General features: G+C 43.2%; 1 protein-coding gene across 7 annotated transcripts in view; it reads left to right on the top strand.

Moving 5' to 3' along the window:
- Positions 1–2,814: 2,814 nt before the first annotated feature.
- FRMPD4 (FERM and PDZ domain containing 4) overlaps positions 2,815–16,404 on the top strand; it is a 539,580-nt gene continuing 525,990 nt past the window's right edge. For 4 of the 7 annotated variants that reach the window (XM_067023530.1, XM_067023533.1, XM_067023528.1 and 1 more), the window contains exon 1: positions 4,042–4,387. In XM_067023530.1, coding sequence (XP_066879631.1) covers positions 4,347–4,387 — 41 coding nt within the window. In that variant the 5' untranslated portion in view covers positions 4,042–4,346. Of the gene's footprint in view, positions 3,199–4,041; positions 4,388–16,404 lie in introns of those variants that run through there. The other 3 variants (XM_067023531.1, XM_067023538.1, XM_067023529.1) reach the window with 1 other exon arrangement.

Raw genomic sequence — 16,404 nt, 5'->3', positions numbered from 1 at the left:
CCCTCAGAGCAGAAAAGATACTACTGCTTAGGGCTTTGGTGACTGACCAGGCAGCAATGAGATTGATTTTTAGACAAAACACCCACCTCTGATCAATCAAAGCAATCAAAGCAAATGTTTTCACCTTCAAAGTAACGATTTTAGGGGCTGAAACTTTTACAGCCAAGGCTCAAGACAGTTGTGGAAATCCTTCTGGAGTTATTAACCATGTGCCTCAATTCACGTGTATTCTACTCTGAATTGGTATTCAACCTCAAGGGCTCATTCCAGGTAAGGTAGGAATACATTATGATTTCCATTTTACAGGTGGGAAAACTGAGTCTCAGAGAAGTTAAATGACTTGCTGTGGGTCTGATGCCCTCAGGTCTCTTATTTGTGAATACATTCAACAGTGTTTGAAAGTGTTTTGTTTTCGGAAATGACCGAATGTTACTTGGAGCCAAGTAAAGCAAATTAAACAGATTCTCAGGGCTCGGTAGTACAGCTTCCAATGGGTAAATCTCTACAAGATTTATAAGGGCCCTTAGAGAGTCTCCAGACTGAAAATAAAACCTCAGAAAATCACATATGTACTCAAATGCCACTCATTGGTTTTCCTTTGTTTTAGGCAGATCCATTTCATGCTAGACAAAGAAACCTATCCCAACCTCTGCTGCACACACCTGGCACAGAGAGGGAACAGGGCCTGGAGACCAGCTACTCCAATCTTTGTCTCTCTGCCAAGAGAGCTTAAAGGTATAAACTGGCTGTGTTAGCTTGTTTCAAAGCAGCAGATTCTTCCATTTTTATGTCAATGAAAAACAAAGGAGGATGGGGAGAATCTCTTCACTTAAAAAAATATATCAATCCATTAGAAAACATTCTAGATAATTAATGTACCAGAGGAGGATAAAGACCTGGAGAAGCCAGTTGTTTTCCCCCTGGTGGCAATTAGGCTGTGGAACGTTGGCTTCTGCACCATTCATAACTGTAGCGCACAAATTAGCACAGACTGAAAGCCCAACAACAAGCTGTTCCAGGTAGACCAGATGTCTTGAAGGAATGCTGTCTCTCTACCAGTAAACACAATGCCTATTTCCTGTCACTTTCACTGTTGAATAAATAGCTATTTGGTATCTGGAATAATTCTTGATTAATAGGGTTATCTTTTTTTTTTTTTTTTTTTTGCGGTATGCGGGCCTCCCACTGCCGTGGCCCCTCCCATCGCGGAGCACAGGCTCCGGACGCGCAGGCCCAGCGGCCATGGCCCACGGGCCCAGCCGCTCCACGGCACGTGGGATCCTCCCGGACCAGGGCACGAACCCGCGCCTCCCACATCTGCAGGCGGACTCCCAACCACTGCGCCACCAGGGAAGCCCATAGGGTTATCTTTTTTAAAAGGGCATCCCAACTGTTCTGTTCTCAGAGTGGAGCACTTTTTCAAAACACATTCTCCAAAGGCATTGCTTTACTTCCCTTTCCCGGTCAAGAGCTGGTCTTTGCTGCCAGATGTTCACTCAGAGATGAGGGAAGGTTTTGGTGGCCACTCTCTTGGGGAAAGGTAGATAGGGTGAAGGGGAACACTAACTGGAGAATATGCGGGCCTTCAGCGTTACCATTAGCAATCCAAAGGAGGCTGAAGGATGCTGGGGATGGAGGAGTAGTGGGAGATGGACGAACCCTCTGGGGATGCTTGGCCAGCATTGTTTTGGCTGTGAATCTAATGAGAATAAAATTCATTCATTCGACAAATATCTATTAAGGTCTTTCTACATCCAGGGAACTGTTCTAGGCATTTGGGATCCCTCAGTGAAAAAAACACATCAAAAACCCAAACCATAAAAGATCCCTGCCCTTGTGGAGCTTTTATTCCAGCAAAAGAATCAGACAAGAAGCAACAGACCTAAAAATAAATTATATAATATACTAGTGGGTGATAAATGCTATGGAAACAAGGGAAAAAAACAGTTAATGAAGCCTCAGAGTCTCAGGGTGTGGTGGGTCTTGCGGTTTCGAAGAGGCTTTTCAGAGGTGGCGTTTTGGAAGTGATGTTTGTACAAAGACTTGACAGGGTGAAGGAGCTGGCCATGCAGATGTCTGACAGAAGAGCATTCCAGGCCGAGGGGACAGCCACTGTGAAGAGCCAGAGGTGGGAGGGGACGTGCAGAGTTTGAAGAATGCAAGGAGGCCGGTGTTGCTGGAGCTTAGTAAGGGCAGTGGGGCTGGCGGAAGTGGGGCGTAAGAGATGGGGTCAGAGAGATCGAGGGTCAGGCATCTAGGGCCTCGCTGGCCATTGGAGGAGTGCAGCTTTAGCTCTAAGGACAATGGAGAGCTGTTGCAGAGTTCGGATCAGACAACTAACCTTATCTGACCCACGTTTAAAACTCATCGGTAGTACATTGAGAATAGATTGTGGCGTAAAAATAAAAGATTTCTCTTTTTTAAATATGCTGCCTTATAGGACAAGGTTGCTATGAGACTCAGATGCAAAAGCGCTTTCAAAATTCCCAAGCACAGTGCAGACCCAAAGTATAATTATTTTACACAAATAGGGGGTTCAAAAGCCAAGGCCCTTCTTGCCTCCTCTGATCATGAGTAGTGCCCAGTTCATGAAATTAAACCAGTCTATCTATAAGAAGCTAAAGGAAAATTGATTCTATTTATTTTTACAGTAATGGAATTTTGTGCCTGAGTTTCAAGTCATTTAGATTTTTCAGATTGCTACTGATTTTATGTTTAATTTTTGAAAGAAATGCCTTTAAAAAAAAAAAAACTGCAAGTACTACTAGGCTTGAATACTGAAGACTTTAAATACAGCAACAGACCAGGATCGGAGCAGAAGTCTGGGAAGTTTAAACCTATTTTGTTTTCTCTAATCCCCTTGGAGAGCTAGAAGCGGGCTGGCCAGATCCTCCAACATTTCGGGGGTGGCATCTTTTCTTTGCGGTGGCCCTCCCATCAGGTGAACGCTTCTGGGTGGGAGAACACAATTTGTGCAGACATCTGACCTTCATATAGTCTGGGAAGAAATTTTAAAGGATTTTGGAGAAGAGGCCTTGAGTCTCCAAGAGAAAGACAAGAAAAAGGGGCCCGAGGAAGCCAGAACCTCCCGGGAGATACAACTGAGTTAATGAAGAGGGGTGATTATCCCAGATAATTATGTAAAAGGGAAGGCTGGGAGTTCTAAATGGCTGCAACTTGGAGTTTACTCTGCCTAAGGTATGTGTTTATATTTTTGTGTTTTGGTTTTTGGTTTCTGTCTTTTGAGTAAGGTTTTTTCCATCTTCACCCACCGCTCAATTTGAGAAAGCGGCTGCTCTGCCTGCCAGACCCCCGTTCTCGTCTCTTCCTCTTCCTTTAGATTCGGAACCCATTCCTATTAGTCTCCGCGCCGCTGGCTCCTGGGACCCTCATGCCCGTCTAGTGAGAAGCAGCTGTATGTTATGCCCCCCCCCCCAATGCCTCCGGTTCTTATTTTCTTATTTCTCCGACTCCCTCCTGGTGCTGCTGTCCAAAGACACACCTTCCCAGCCAACCCAGCTGTCGCGTCTCGGTCCAGAGGTTGGGGGAAGCAGTGGGAAGTGTGCGCTCTCCAAATCCAGCCCGCCGCGCTGGGCGTCCCCCTCCTCTTCCCCTTCAATAAAGATCCAGCCTTGACCATCCCTGCTCCTTCCCGATCGCTAGTTTTGTTTATGGAACACGCCGAGGCATTGGGCAATCTGCGGTGGCCCGGCTCTCGCTAGGTTTGGGGAGGGAGGGGGCAGCGTTCACGGCCCCGGTGTGTCCGAGACGGTTAGGTCAGATCTTTCGGATCCGGAGACACACGCAGCGGGTGACAGGAGAGCCCCCCCCCGCCCCCGTGGGTTGGGGGTGGGGAGAGGAGAAGGGACTCGGCTCGGGGAAGGAGGCAGGGAGGCAGCTGCAGTGCCGGGAGGGGTGCGCGCGCGTGTGCCGGGCTCGCCCGCCGCCTCTCGGCTCAGTCTGCGCTCTTCGGCACGCGGGGAGCGGGAGCAGCGCCCAGCGTCCGGGCCTCGCCTTCCCCGGGCGCCCGGCGGTCCGCGAGCCGCGCTCCCCGCCCCCGCCCCTCGTCCCCGGCCCGGCCCCCTCTCCATTGAGTTTTCCCGACACCGGCGCCCATCAGTGGTCCTGTCCGGGGATGCACACGCAGCCCGCGGCCGGAGGGGGGTAGCAGCCGCCGCCTCCAGGTGCGTGCTCTCCGGGGCCGCCGCCGCCACCCGCTGTCGCCGCCACTCGAGCCCCGGGGCGCGCTGAGGTCCCGGCCGGCCATGCGGCTGCCGAGGCTGCCGCTGCTGCTGGCGTGACAAGGGGCGACGGAGCCGCCGCGCTTGGGGTCCCCGGCTGCCTGCATGGATGTCTTCAGCTTTGTGAAGATTGCAAAGCTCTCGAGGTAGGGGCCGCGCCGGTTCACGTGCACCCAGGGGCCCCCGCCGCGGGCAACTTGGTGCTTTATTTTTCGGGAGCCTCGGGGAGAAGCCAAAGCCGGAGAGAACAGCTGGGCTTAAGCTAGGACTGAAGCGAGGTGGCCAGGGTCTGCCGCGTTCAACTTCTCTCTCACTGGCTGGTGGGGTTTGTGTAGCCACGGCTGTAGACCACACACACACACACACACACACACACAACACACGCCCTCACGCACAGAACAGTATTCACGAGTTTGTTTTCCCTTAGGAAAAGCCCCAGTGGCGCTTGGGGTCACATGTATAATTCAGGGCTAAGAGAAGATGGTTGTAATCGCTCCTGCTAGGGAAAGCCCGAAGTGCTTAGAGCTTGGGTTCCTGCTTTCCAAGCGGCATTGACCAAAAGCGACCCCCTGCCCCCCACCCCTAAATTGGACCTCCACACCCCCAAAAAGTCAGCTTGGAGGTTGACCCAGGTAGCCTGTCAGGTGTTCCCAGCAGTGACCTAGATGCTGAAGTCATGGAGGCAGAAGAGAAAGACCTTTAGCCTTTCTTTGGGTGGCTATGTAGTTCTAAGCCTGGAGAGATTTAGACATTTGCTTCCAAGTGGCCATGTTGTTGAAACGGAAGAAAAATCATCAATTCAGGCAGATTTCTCGGCAGTGCTGATAAAGGAGGAACATTTCCACTCTTTGGGTGCCTAGGTATTACCTGGTCAGAGCATTCCTCCTAGGTCTCCTGCCCTGCTTAGCTTCCAAAGACTTCAGCAACCCCAGGAAGTAGGTCCGTGCTTCTTGCAGTGTGGCATTCTGTGGCAAGAGCCCAGTGTGAGAAGTCTTAGAAGACATGCCCCACCTTCTCTGCCCAAGTCTCTGGAAGCACTGGCTTTCTTCTCCCCGAGCTCTTGACAGCAGTTACTACCTCGACCTTAGGAGGGAGACCGCAGAGGTCTTCAGGGCACACTTAAGACTTGCTTGCAGTCGTGAGAGAATAATTAGCGTTAGGGTGGGACGTGTTGATTGCATGAGGCAAGAGTGAGTAGCGTCAGATAGCCCAAGTCAGAAATGTATGTTGACTTTGCTAAATTACGTTTGGGCTATTTCAGAAATATTCATTTTGGATGTTGCCATTCCGATGGGCCTCTCTCCAACATCCACAGGTCTTTATTTGTTCTTCTTGCCCACCTCCACCTTTCTTCTCTACTCACATGGGTGGTGGGTCTTAACGTTACAAGCAGATTTCCCAGGGAGAGGGCCCCAGTGTAACTTAGTCTTGGTAGACGTGAGGTATACAGTTGATGGGTAAGTATGTCCACCCGCCAAGAGGTATTGCCCTGCATATCAGAAGACTAGTAAGTTGCGCGGTGGATGATTGTAGTGAGCCAAATTGTTTGATTTCACATCTATATCATTGAGGGCCGTGGCTTCACACCTCTATTCTATTAACTTCCTGCACACTGCTGCCTATGGCTGGATTATAAACAGCTATCAAATCATGAACCATGGATGGGAAACGGCTGTGAGCAATAGTTTAGCAGTTGCCCGACAGACGGAGAGCTTGCCCAAGGGAAAGAGAGGTTCAACCGATAGTATAGTTCAAAGTAACCAAGATAGACGTCGGTTGCCTCAAATGCTAAAAACGTTAAGATTAACAAAACATCTAGAGCCTAGATTTCGTCCTTAAACTTTGGAGCTTGGGGGAAGACAGTGCTGTGTATCAGTGAAAAGATGTTTTATACTTTTACTCAATTCTAGGATGCCCTCATGATATTCACAAATCTGAGTTGTTGCAAACCCAAGCCAGGCTGTGAGGGATTAGTATCTTATTTTAAAGAGAGGTTAAAATTTAGTAAATGAGTGTGAATTTCACTTTCTATCCTTAACGTGATCCAAATAGAGTGTTTATTCTAAAGAGAGAAGCTGCACATGTTCTGAGCTTATGTGCCGATTAAGAAATCTCCCTTCCTTAAGAATTCTTCTTGTTTCTCAGTGTGAGCTCAACGATTGTCTCCAAGCTGAAATAGAAATACCTTTGGAGGGTCATCAACCTGCAGAAACACATGTTTGCAGCTGCTTGTTTCTGCTCTTGAAGGAATAAAGTCTTGTGTGTGTGTTTTAAACACCGTTACAGAAATCAAGTTCTTTTCTCAAAGGTGAAGTATAAAAGTGCTAACACTGCAGGATTTTCCTGATTTCAGAATGGATAATCTTCCTAAAGGATTTAGCTTTGATCAGCGTGGTTACTTGAGTGCTTAAAATTCTCCTGGTTTAGAGGTTAACACACATGGTTATCCCAGGCCTTAGCCTTGCCTTTGGTTCCTAAGCGAGTTGAACTTGAGTTTCTAAGTGTTAATTCAGAAAGCATTTGCTGTCTGATATTTGCTAACTGTCCCACCGGTGAGTAAAGAAAGTGGTAATTACAGAGAATTCCAAGAGAATATTAATCCACGCTGGAATAAATAAACAGCATGTTTTGACTTTTCAGAGTACCTGCATTTAACCACTTGTTACCGGGATCTGTGCTCTTTTAATCATGTGAAAAGTCGGAATTCAAATTGCCCCTCAAGAATGCAGTTACATCTTATAACCATCATTTTAAAAAAGAAAAAAAAAAAAAAAAAAAAGACTGCCAAGCATTGGAATAGCTGGCAGGTTGGGACCCTTTACATCATCTTTTTGAGTTGTGACCCTTGATTGCATCCATTGTGGGTGGCACAATGTGTCATGGTTCTATCTGGAGATGATTTTTTCCTTGTTCTTCTAATTATCTGGTTATTAAACTGCTTGATACATGCAATTTTACTTCACTGTTTCCTTGGTAACAGTTATATATCATTTTCCATCCTTGTAGATGAGAGCATTACAAAATAGGCATATATTTTTATTGTTACTGTTCTTTGTATCGACTGTTTCATCTGTAAAGCAGATGCAGTCTTTGAAATGTTTATAGAAGAATGCAGTTCAGTAGAAAAACATATGATTGTGCCCCCTTTGCCTGAGGGAAGTAATTTGAGACCCCAAACTCATAGGGGTGTTATTAAACTGAGCAGTGCGCTCATGGATTGAAAAAATGAAGATTTCTTTAAGCAAAATGGCACACTTTGAGATAATGATTTGGTCACAATTATTAATGTGAAGATTATTTCTTGTAGTATTAGGTAAATTTAGGGGCTGCTTTATTTTACATTGTCTTAACAGTTGCATGGGTTTTGTGGTATATAGCAGTGACAAATAATACAGTGTGCTAATTTTGTTCCAAGTATACATTTGAGGAAGGATAAATATATATATATTTATAGTTTCCTCAGATTTTATGTAAAACCTTTTTAGAGACTACTAAACTTTTTTTACCTTTACCTTATTCAGAATTAAATATTTCCTAGGGAAAAAGGGAAGTTAAAGAAGCAATGCAAAGGTCAGATTTTTCCCATCTCCCTCTTTACCCAAGTAATTGCATTAATGTTGCTGATAATAGTGACTCTGGAGGCTAGCAACGAAAAACTCCCAAAGACTCTGGATTTGAATTTTATTAAAAATGCTACTTGCTCATCGTCTGAGTCCTTTCTGAGTTCTGCTGATTTTCGTGGCTGTCATGAGGTGAAATGATGAACAGTTTCATAACAGAACTAGATTCCTGTTTTAGGAATATTTAACTCTACTTTCCCGGGGGTTGCTAGTTTGCAGCTGTGAAAGTCTAGTCGTTAGCTGTACTGGGGAAGATGTCTAGTTCAGGCTATGTACCATTTCAAGCATCTCTCTCTTTCTCTTTGGAGCAAGTGAATTTACCTTCTTGCTATCAGAATTTGATATAGATTGTCAGATGAAGTGAAACTTACCTGTACTTTAAAAGCATGATCTGGAAATTCTCACTTTCTGCTTATGAACTTTCCACCTGTTCGTTCTCTCTCTCTCTCTCTCTCTCTCTCTCTCTCTCTCTCTCTCTCTCTTTCTCCCTCTATTACTGAAGTATAGTTGATTTACAATGTTATATTAGTTTCAGGTGTACAGCATTGTGTTTCAGTATTTTTACAGATTATACTCCATTAAAAGTTATTACAAGATAATGGCTATAACTCCCTGTGCTATACAATGTATCTTTGTTGCCTATCTATTTTATACATAGTAGTTTGTATCTCTCAATCCCCTATACCTATCTTGCCTCCCCTTCCCTCTCTCCACTGATAACCACTAGTTTGTTTTCTATATCTGTGGGTCTCTTTCTGTTTTGCTTTATACATTCATGTGTTTTATTTTTTTAGATTCCACATATAAATGATATCATACAGTGTTTGTCTTTCTGTGTCTGACTTAGCATAATATTCTCTAGGTCCATGAACTTTGCTGCAAATGGCAGAATTTCATTCTTTTTTATGGCTGAGTAATATTCCATCATATATGTATAGCACATCTTCTTTCTCTATCCATTCATCTGTTGATAGACACTTGGGTCGCTTCCATATCTTGGCTATTGTAAATAGTGCTGCTATGAACATTGGGGTCCATGTATCTTTTTGAGTTAGTGTTATCAGTTGTTTTTGCAGGTATATATCCAGCAATGGAATTGCTGGATCATTTGGTAGTTCTATTTTTAAGTTTTGAAGGAACCTCCATAGTGCTTTCCATAGTGGCTGCACCAATTTACATTCCCACCAACAGTGTATGAGGGTTCCCTTTTCTCCACATCGTTGCCAACATTTGTTATTTGTAGACTTTGTGATGACATCCATTCTGACAGGTGTGAGGTGATATCTCATTGTTGTTTTGATTTGCATTTCTCTAATAATTACATACACACACAGACTTCAACTTTATTACTTTATTATTCCATTTGGAGTTTGCATGGATGTTTAACTATGAGAGAATATCCATTATTGGTGAACTAGAAATTTATCTTTAAGGAATGGACTTAAAACCACTAATTTCATATTTGGCTCAGTGAGAACAATCAGGAGCATTTTTTAGTTTGTTGAGAAATACAGTCCTTAAATCTACCACTCTCACCATCAAATGATCTTGAACTTCGAAAGCTAGTCATAGCAAGGAAAGAAAATTATGAATGCATTAAATCATGGATTGGCAAACCATGGCCTGTGGGCCAGATCTGGCTTGCTGACTGTTTTCATATAGCCCGTGAACTAGGAATGGTTTTAAAATTTCTTTTAAATTTTTAAGTGGTTCAAAAAATCAAAATAAGAATAATATGGAATTAAAATGTCAGTGTCCATAAATAAAGTTTTATTGGAACACAGCTATCCACGTTCATGCATTTGCTGGTTGTCTATGGCTGCACTTGCTCTACAACCGTTCTTTGTTTGTTTGTTTTGGCCACGCCGCTCAGCCTGCAGGATCTTAGTTCCCGACCAGACCAGCGATTGAACCCGGTCACGGCAGTGAAAGCGCCGAGTCCTAAACACCGGACCGCCAGGGAATTCCCTACAACAGCGAAGTTGAATAGGTGCTCCAGAGACCTTATGGCCCGCAAAGCCTGAAATATTTACTATCTGGCCCTTTACAGAAACAGTTTACTGACTCCTGGGTGAAACAGTGCCTTTTCCTCTTCTTTATATTATCAGCACGTGTGTGTGGGCAGAGCCAGGTACTAAAGTGGCAAGTATTAGTACCTTAGTAATATACTAAGTAATATACTAATATACTATTGTAATATATTATTACGATAGGGAAAAGAGGCTGGTGTGAACACAACTTCCAATTGTACACAGGCGACTGGGCATTTTAAAGGAAGAGTGAGGGAATAGGGAGGGAGAGCACTGGGGCTCAGTACAGGCAAGGAAGTGAAAAATTGCAAGAAGCAAGAAGGGGGCTGGTCCATGTGAAACCCATCTAGCTTTGTTAACTGGCTGTTATCACAGTTAGGCGCCTGCCCTACCACAGAGGCTGGGAGACAGGGACCCCATCTTCAGGTGTGGACTGGAATAGTCACTTCTTTTGAAGCCTTGAATTGTCACTTCTTTTGCAGCCTTGAATTTTCTCCAACAGGCACTTTCAGGGGAGTTGGAGTCATTGTAGGGACGTAGCCTTGAGCTGGGAGAAACTAAGTTACTGTTTGTCCAGCTCTTTAAAGGCCAAGGTTGAGGCCTAGTTGAGGGAGAGCTCAGAGGAGCCTGGCTAGAGTTTGTTTGAAGGAGAGAAACTTTGTCAACACTTATTAAATTTAGCATATTAAATACGTGCATTCACCAGTGTACATTGACAGTTCATGTAGCCCTTATCTTTGTTAAACGTCTGATCTCTGCTTACTTAACTATAGGGACACTGAGGGTCAGAAGTGCACGTAATTGCCCTAGTGGTATTCGTTGCACTGGGGACAATTTCGTATGCTTATTCTTTGTTCACTAAGTTGGCCCACTGTCTTTCGGCTGCAGAGATACTTGTTAGAGTGATACTTGCCTTCCATAAGCCTTTCAACTTCTAGTTTGACGTGGATGGAAAAAGAATGGGCAACAGTACGTGTATAGCCTCAAGCAACGTGCGCGGAGAACTGATAAGTCCCCAGGAGAAGGCCTGGTATTTCCTTACAGTACACTTGAGCCACCTCCTCCTAATGGTTGATGACTTTCACTAATCTTTTTCCACATGGAAAGAAAACTAGATAAGTAGATTTAGTTGTAGACAGAGGTCTTGAGGTAGGCTGTATTAATTTGCAGCTGAGTTTAACCCGACTTTCTTATGATTTGATTGAGAACGTTGTAATGAAAAGTTAGACTGCCTTTAGTTCTTTTTTTTTTAATTTTCAAATTTTGGGGGGTCCCATTATGGTTTATCCCAGGATATTGAATATAGTTCCCTGTGCTGTACAGGAGGACCTTGTTGTTTATGCATTCTCCATATAATACTTTGCATTGGCCAATCCCAAACTCCCAATGCATCCCTCCCCGGCCCCCCCTCCTGAAATAACGCCATTTGCGCCTACATGGATGGACCTAGAGATGATCACACTGAGCTAAGTAAGTCAGAAAGAGAAAGACAAATATCGTATGATATCACCTATATGCCTTTAGTTCTTTATAGCAAAGACATATCAAAAGTATGCAACCTTGCTTCTGAACAATTTAGGTCATTATGTACTTAAGCTGTGAAAAGTATCTTGAAGAAACCTAAGCCTTAGTTTTAGATAACAAAGTTAACATTCCCATTTTTTCCTGGCAAAGAGATGAGAGGGTTTCCTCCTGCATTTTCAAGTATGGTTACAGAATTTGGCATACAGTGAACACTCTATACTAAGTAATAAGTGAGTAAAGTCATGGACACCCCATTCGAATACGTATTACAAATGAATTATCGTAATTTGTTGAGCTGAACAGTTATCAGGATCAGTAACTCAGGAGAGGAAAGGAGTGTACAAGTTAAAAATAAATGTCCTACTCTTAACACTAGGTCTCAGAGAATAAACTAGTTTTGTTTTGACATTTGAAGCAGTTTTTTTTTTTCTGTGATTAATGGTTTAAAAGTCGTCAACTTGGACTTCTAAGAACTCTGTGTTTTACTGCTATGAGCTCAACAAGCAAAATTAGTATTATGCTACAATGAGTTTTCATAGGCGTCAGTACGTTTTTATTTTAGGAAGTCCTTTTTGAATGATAGGAAAATACTGTCATTTTTATGAAGGAAGTGTATCTCAAGTTTGAAAAGGAAAAGCAAAGGAAAAGCAATTTCCCTACAATTCCAATTTGCTATAGGGTTTTAATGTTTATTTTGGTTGTTTTCATATGTTTCAAAGATTGTGTGAGATTTGCTTAACTGAAAATAAGGACATGATAATTATCTCACAAAGATGAGCCTTAAAGAGCACAATAGTCCAGAGTTTTTCAAATTAATGTTAAAATTCACCCACCGAATGTAGGAAGGAGTGTATTTATATATTTAACTGGCACGATTATTTAACTGGTGGAAGATTGCTGTAGTGGAGAGCATGAAGCCATCTGGCCAACTCTAGACTGTTCTACATTGGCTCATACATCTAACCATGGTGATTTTACAACGGCCCTCTAACTGGAGTGCAGAGTGCTTGTGTCTTACGAAAATCACAGTCCCATTGCCAGTCTTAGTGTCAAGGCAGGGGCAGGGGCAGCCTCAGGGACACAGAGGGTGAAGTCTGGGATTGGTTTTGACGCAAGCCCCTCCCATGCCCACCTGCATTATGACTCAGGGCATTGCCTGCCTCTGTGGCCTCAGGGTACAGTTTGGCACACTCCAGTCCACCTGATATGTTTACTTCTATTTTCATTTACTCATTTCCTGCCAGTTTTTGTAAATAAGCTTTTATTGGCACACGGCCGTGCTCATTTGCTTCCGTGTTGTTTGTGGCTGCTTTTGGCAGAGTTGAATGGTAATGACAGAGACCACGTGGCTTACAAGACCGACAATATTTGCTCTCGGCCCTTGACAGGAGCATTTTACTGTTCTTCCTTGAGCTGTCTGCCCAGGACTCAAGTTCCCCTTTGGGGCTAGAGCCGTACCCTGGGTGTCTGCCTGCTTTGCTAGGAGGAGGAAAGGGGGTTGTGCCTGGGGAAACACCCCGCACCCAGCCAGCCCTGCCAGCCCACCCTGGGGTCTTTGCCTGTTTTTAGCACTTACTATACGACTTGGAGGTGAATTTAGAAGCTTTCTGAAGTGCAAATCTGATCCTCTCTGTCTATCTCCTCGCTCCTTAATGCCCCTAGGGGAAAATCCACAGTCTTTATCTCTGCCCTTTTGGGGTTGCCCCCTGTTTCCTTTGTTTCCTTTGGGTGACTTGTTTTTGGAAATTTGTCATTTCTCCCTAGCCTTAATTAACTTCCTAATCAACCCCCAAACACACAGGTGCACACACACACACACACACACACACACACCCTACCTCTAACTATATTGAACTTTTTTAGGGGTCCTAAATGGTGTCACACCTCTGAGCCTTTAAATATACTCTTCATTTTGTCTGGAACAATCTTTACCTTGCCCCCGTTTCACCTAGAAAACGACCATTTGTCTTTTCTCTTTCAGTTTGTAATCTGTGCTTGTTCCATGTAGCCTTTCCAATTCGCAATCCTGGGTTAAATGGCTTGATTAGCATCTTTTGTTAGTTAAAATTCTCTAACTGCTTTAGCACATTAACCCCTCAATTTGAGAATAAGGGGCTTATTTCTTGCTCACTTGGAGCCCCTAGTAGGGCTTCCTGATGGATTGAGGGAGCTCTGCTGCACGCACTCAGAGCACCCGGAAGATGGAGGCTCTCTCCTCTTCAGTATGCAATTCAAGGGTGCCCTGCCCACCAAGGTTCAGGTGACAGATGAGGGGAGAGAAATGGGAGAAAACTGGTTGGGAGGTTTTGAAGGGCCATGCCTGGAATTGAAGTATATCATTGTACCCACACTTCATTAACTGGAACCCTGGCCATATCTAAAAGTGAGAGTGGCTAGGAAATTTAGTCTAGCTGTGTACCCAGTCTCCACTAGGCATCACGTGCCCTAACTTTATCATAGCATTTTTTCACTATGTGGTAGATTGCATTTTTTGTTCCCAATTCTTAAACCTTCCCTGAATCCAAGCCTTTTCTATGTGACATTACAGTTCCTCCTGTTAGAGGTGGAGTGTCCTTGCCCGACCCATTGCTGTTGGGCTTGTGACTTCCTTTGGCCAATAGAACACAGGCAGGAGTCAGAGCATCAGCTTGGGTAGAAGGCCTTAAGAGGCAGTGTGCATTTCTTTTTTGCTTATAACATTACTGTATGAAGAACTGCCTGGGTTGGCCTGCTGGTTCCAGAAGCTAGATTCATGGCACAGCATCATCCTGCAAACCTGTGATCATGAAAACAGGTACTTATTATTGGATGACACTGAGTTTTGGGGAGGTTTGTTATGCAGCATTATCATGGCAGTAGTTGACTGGTACATATGATATTACAATTGAGTCCAGTTTGCCACTGTATCTCTTTTATGAGCTCTTTGAGGGCAAGCCCCCTAAAGGGGGCTTTTATTAAACTTCTTGGTTCAGAGTAGATATTGAGAAAGTATTTGGTGAATTATGAATGAATCAGAGTGAAAGCATGCTGTATTCCACATGAAGTCAAGTACTGATTATCACAGATATGCCTGCTTCTGTACTTCATTCAGCAGATCGGACTGCTCCTGATTTTTAGGATCTGATGTCAGTGCTCATTTATTGTGCCTGTTGGACACTTGGCAGTGAACCACTGCCTAACCCTGCAGGTTGGGACCCGGCCCTCCATCTGGGCCTGGATCCTCAACAGTCTCACATTTGTTTTCCTTCCCTTTCTTCTAGCCCTGAATATCCTAGTCTTGTCCAATTATACACATTGTTTCTCTACTGCTAGGAAAGAATTGTACATAATGTTTGTAACATACTTAAAGGTTTGATAATCAGAGTTTTAGGTACTTAAATGAGATAGTAAAGAACCCATGACAAAGACCTACTGTACCTACCGTATGGCACAGGGAACTATGTTCAATATTTTGTAATAACCTATAAGGGAAAAGAATCTGAAAAAGTATATATATATATATATATATATATATATATATATATATATATATATAACTGAATCACTGTGCTGTACACCTGAAACTAACAGGACATTGTAAATCAACTATACTTCAGTTAAAAAAAGCGAAACAAAATATGATCAGCGTATCTTGCATACAGTATATTTGGAAAAGGAAATAAAGAATTAGCAAGTGGAATCGTCACTATACTGAAGGAAAGGCATTGTCTTGTTTTTTGTTTTTCTTTCTGCGGTACGCGGGCCTCTCACTGTTGCGGCCTCTCCCGTTGCGGAGCACAGGCTCCGGACGTGCAGGCGCAGCGGCCACGGCTCACGGGCACAGCCGCTCCGCGGCACATGGGATCCTCCCGGACCGGGGCACGAACCCGTATCCCCTGCATCAGCAGGCGGACTCTCAACCACTGCGCCACCAGGGAAGCCCGCATTGTTTTGTTAAAGTGCACATATTTGACCTAGGGCTAGTTTTTACATTGCTCTTTTCAAATATCACACTGAATGATGAGAACTTGGCTAAAAAATTAACATGAAATGCAGAGTGTCTGTGGGGAAAAAGAACAGGACCTGCTCTATGTGCAGTGACATCCAAAGATCTCTCATATATTTATTGTTAGGTGAAAATAGTAAGGTACAAAGCTGTATAAAAAGGCAGGGGAATTTAATGTATATATTTACTGTGTTTGCATAAGAATGACCAGAAGGATACACAAAAAACTAAGAACAGTATCTAACTCTGTAAAGTAGGGGCTACCGCGGATTATGGGTGAGAGGGACCAGGTAGATAGGAGACACGGGTGGGTTCCCATGTCCCCATCCACACATTATATTTTTATTTTCTTTTGATTTTTGAGCCCTAGGATCATATTATTAACAAGTTTGAATTTCAAAAAAGTGATAGGGTACCCACATAAATCCAAGAGTCCAAATAATATCAATAGGATTTTAACATGATTTTTCTGATTATAAAAGGTAACTATTGTAAAAAGTTTTTGAGAATATAGAATATATAAAGGAAAAATATATATATATATAAATATTTGAAATTACACCAGCCAGATATAATCGCTATTGTCTCTCTATTTTCTTTAACCTTTCCATCTATTTCACATAGTTAATATCCTGTATACACAATTCTATACTTAAATTTTAAAAAATATTATATTCTTATATCATTAAAATTTTTTTATAAATATGCAATAAATGGCTATATATACCACAGTTTACTGAATGACTTCCTATTTAATTAAAATTTAGATCCTTTCCAGTGTTTTGCTTTGGATAATAATGTAATGAATATCTTTACAGTGAAGTCTTTGGATTTCATGAGCATACTTTTTATGACATTAATAATAACATACTGAGTATTTCAAAACTCATGAAAGTCACAAGGTAATTTGAGATGCCATTAAAATGATATTTAAATTTTATGCTAAAATTGTGGACATTCTGGTTCCTCAAAGGTATTAAAGTTGACAAGCAGCATTTGTCATA

The sequence above is a fragment of the Kogia breviceps genome, chromosome X (assembly GCF_026419965.1).
Source record: "Kogia breviceps isolate mKogBre1 chromosome X, mKogBre1 haplotype 1, whole genome shotgun sequence".
Taxonomy (NCBI): Eukaryota; Metazoa; Chordata; class Mammalia; order Artiodactyla; family Physeteridae; genus Kogia; species Kogia breviceps.
Note: the sequence above shows the minus strand (reverse complement) of the source record. Positions and strands in the feature narration are given on the sequence as shown.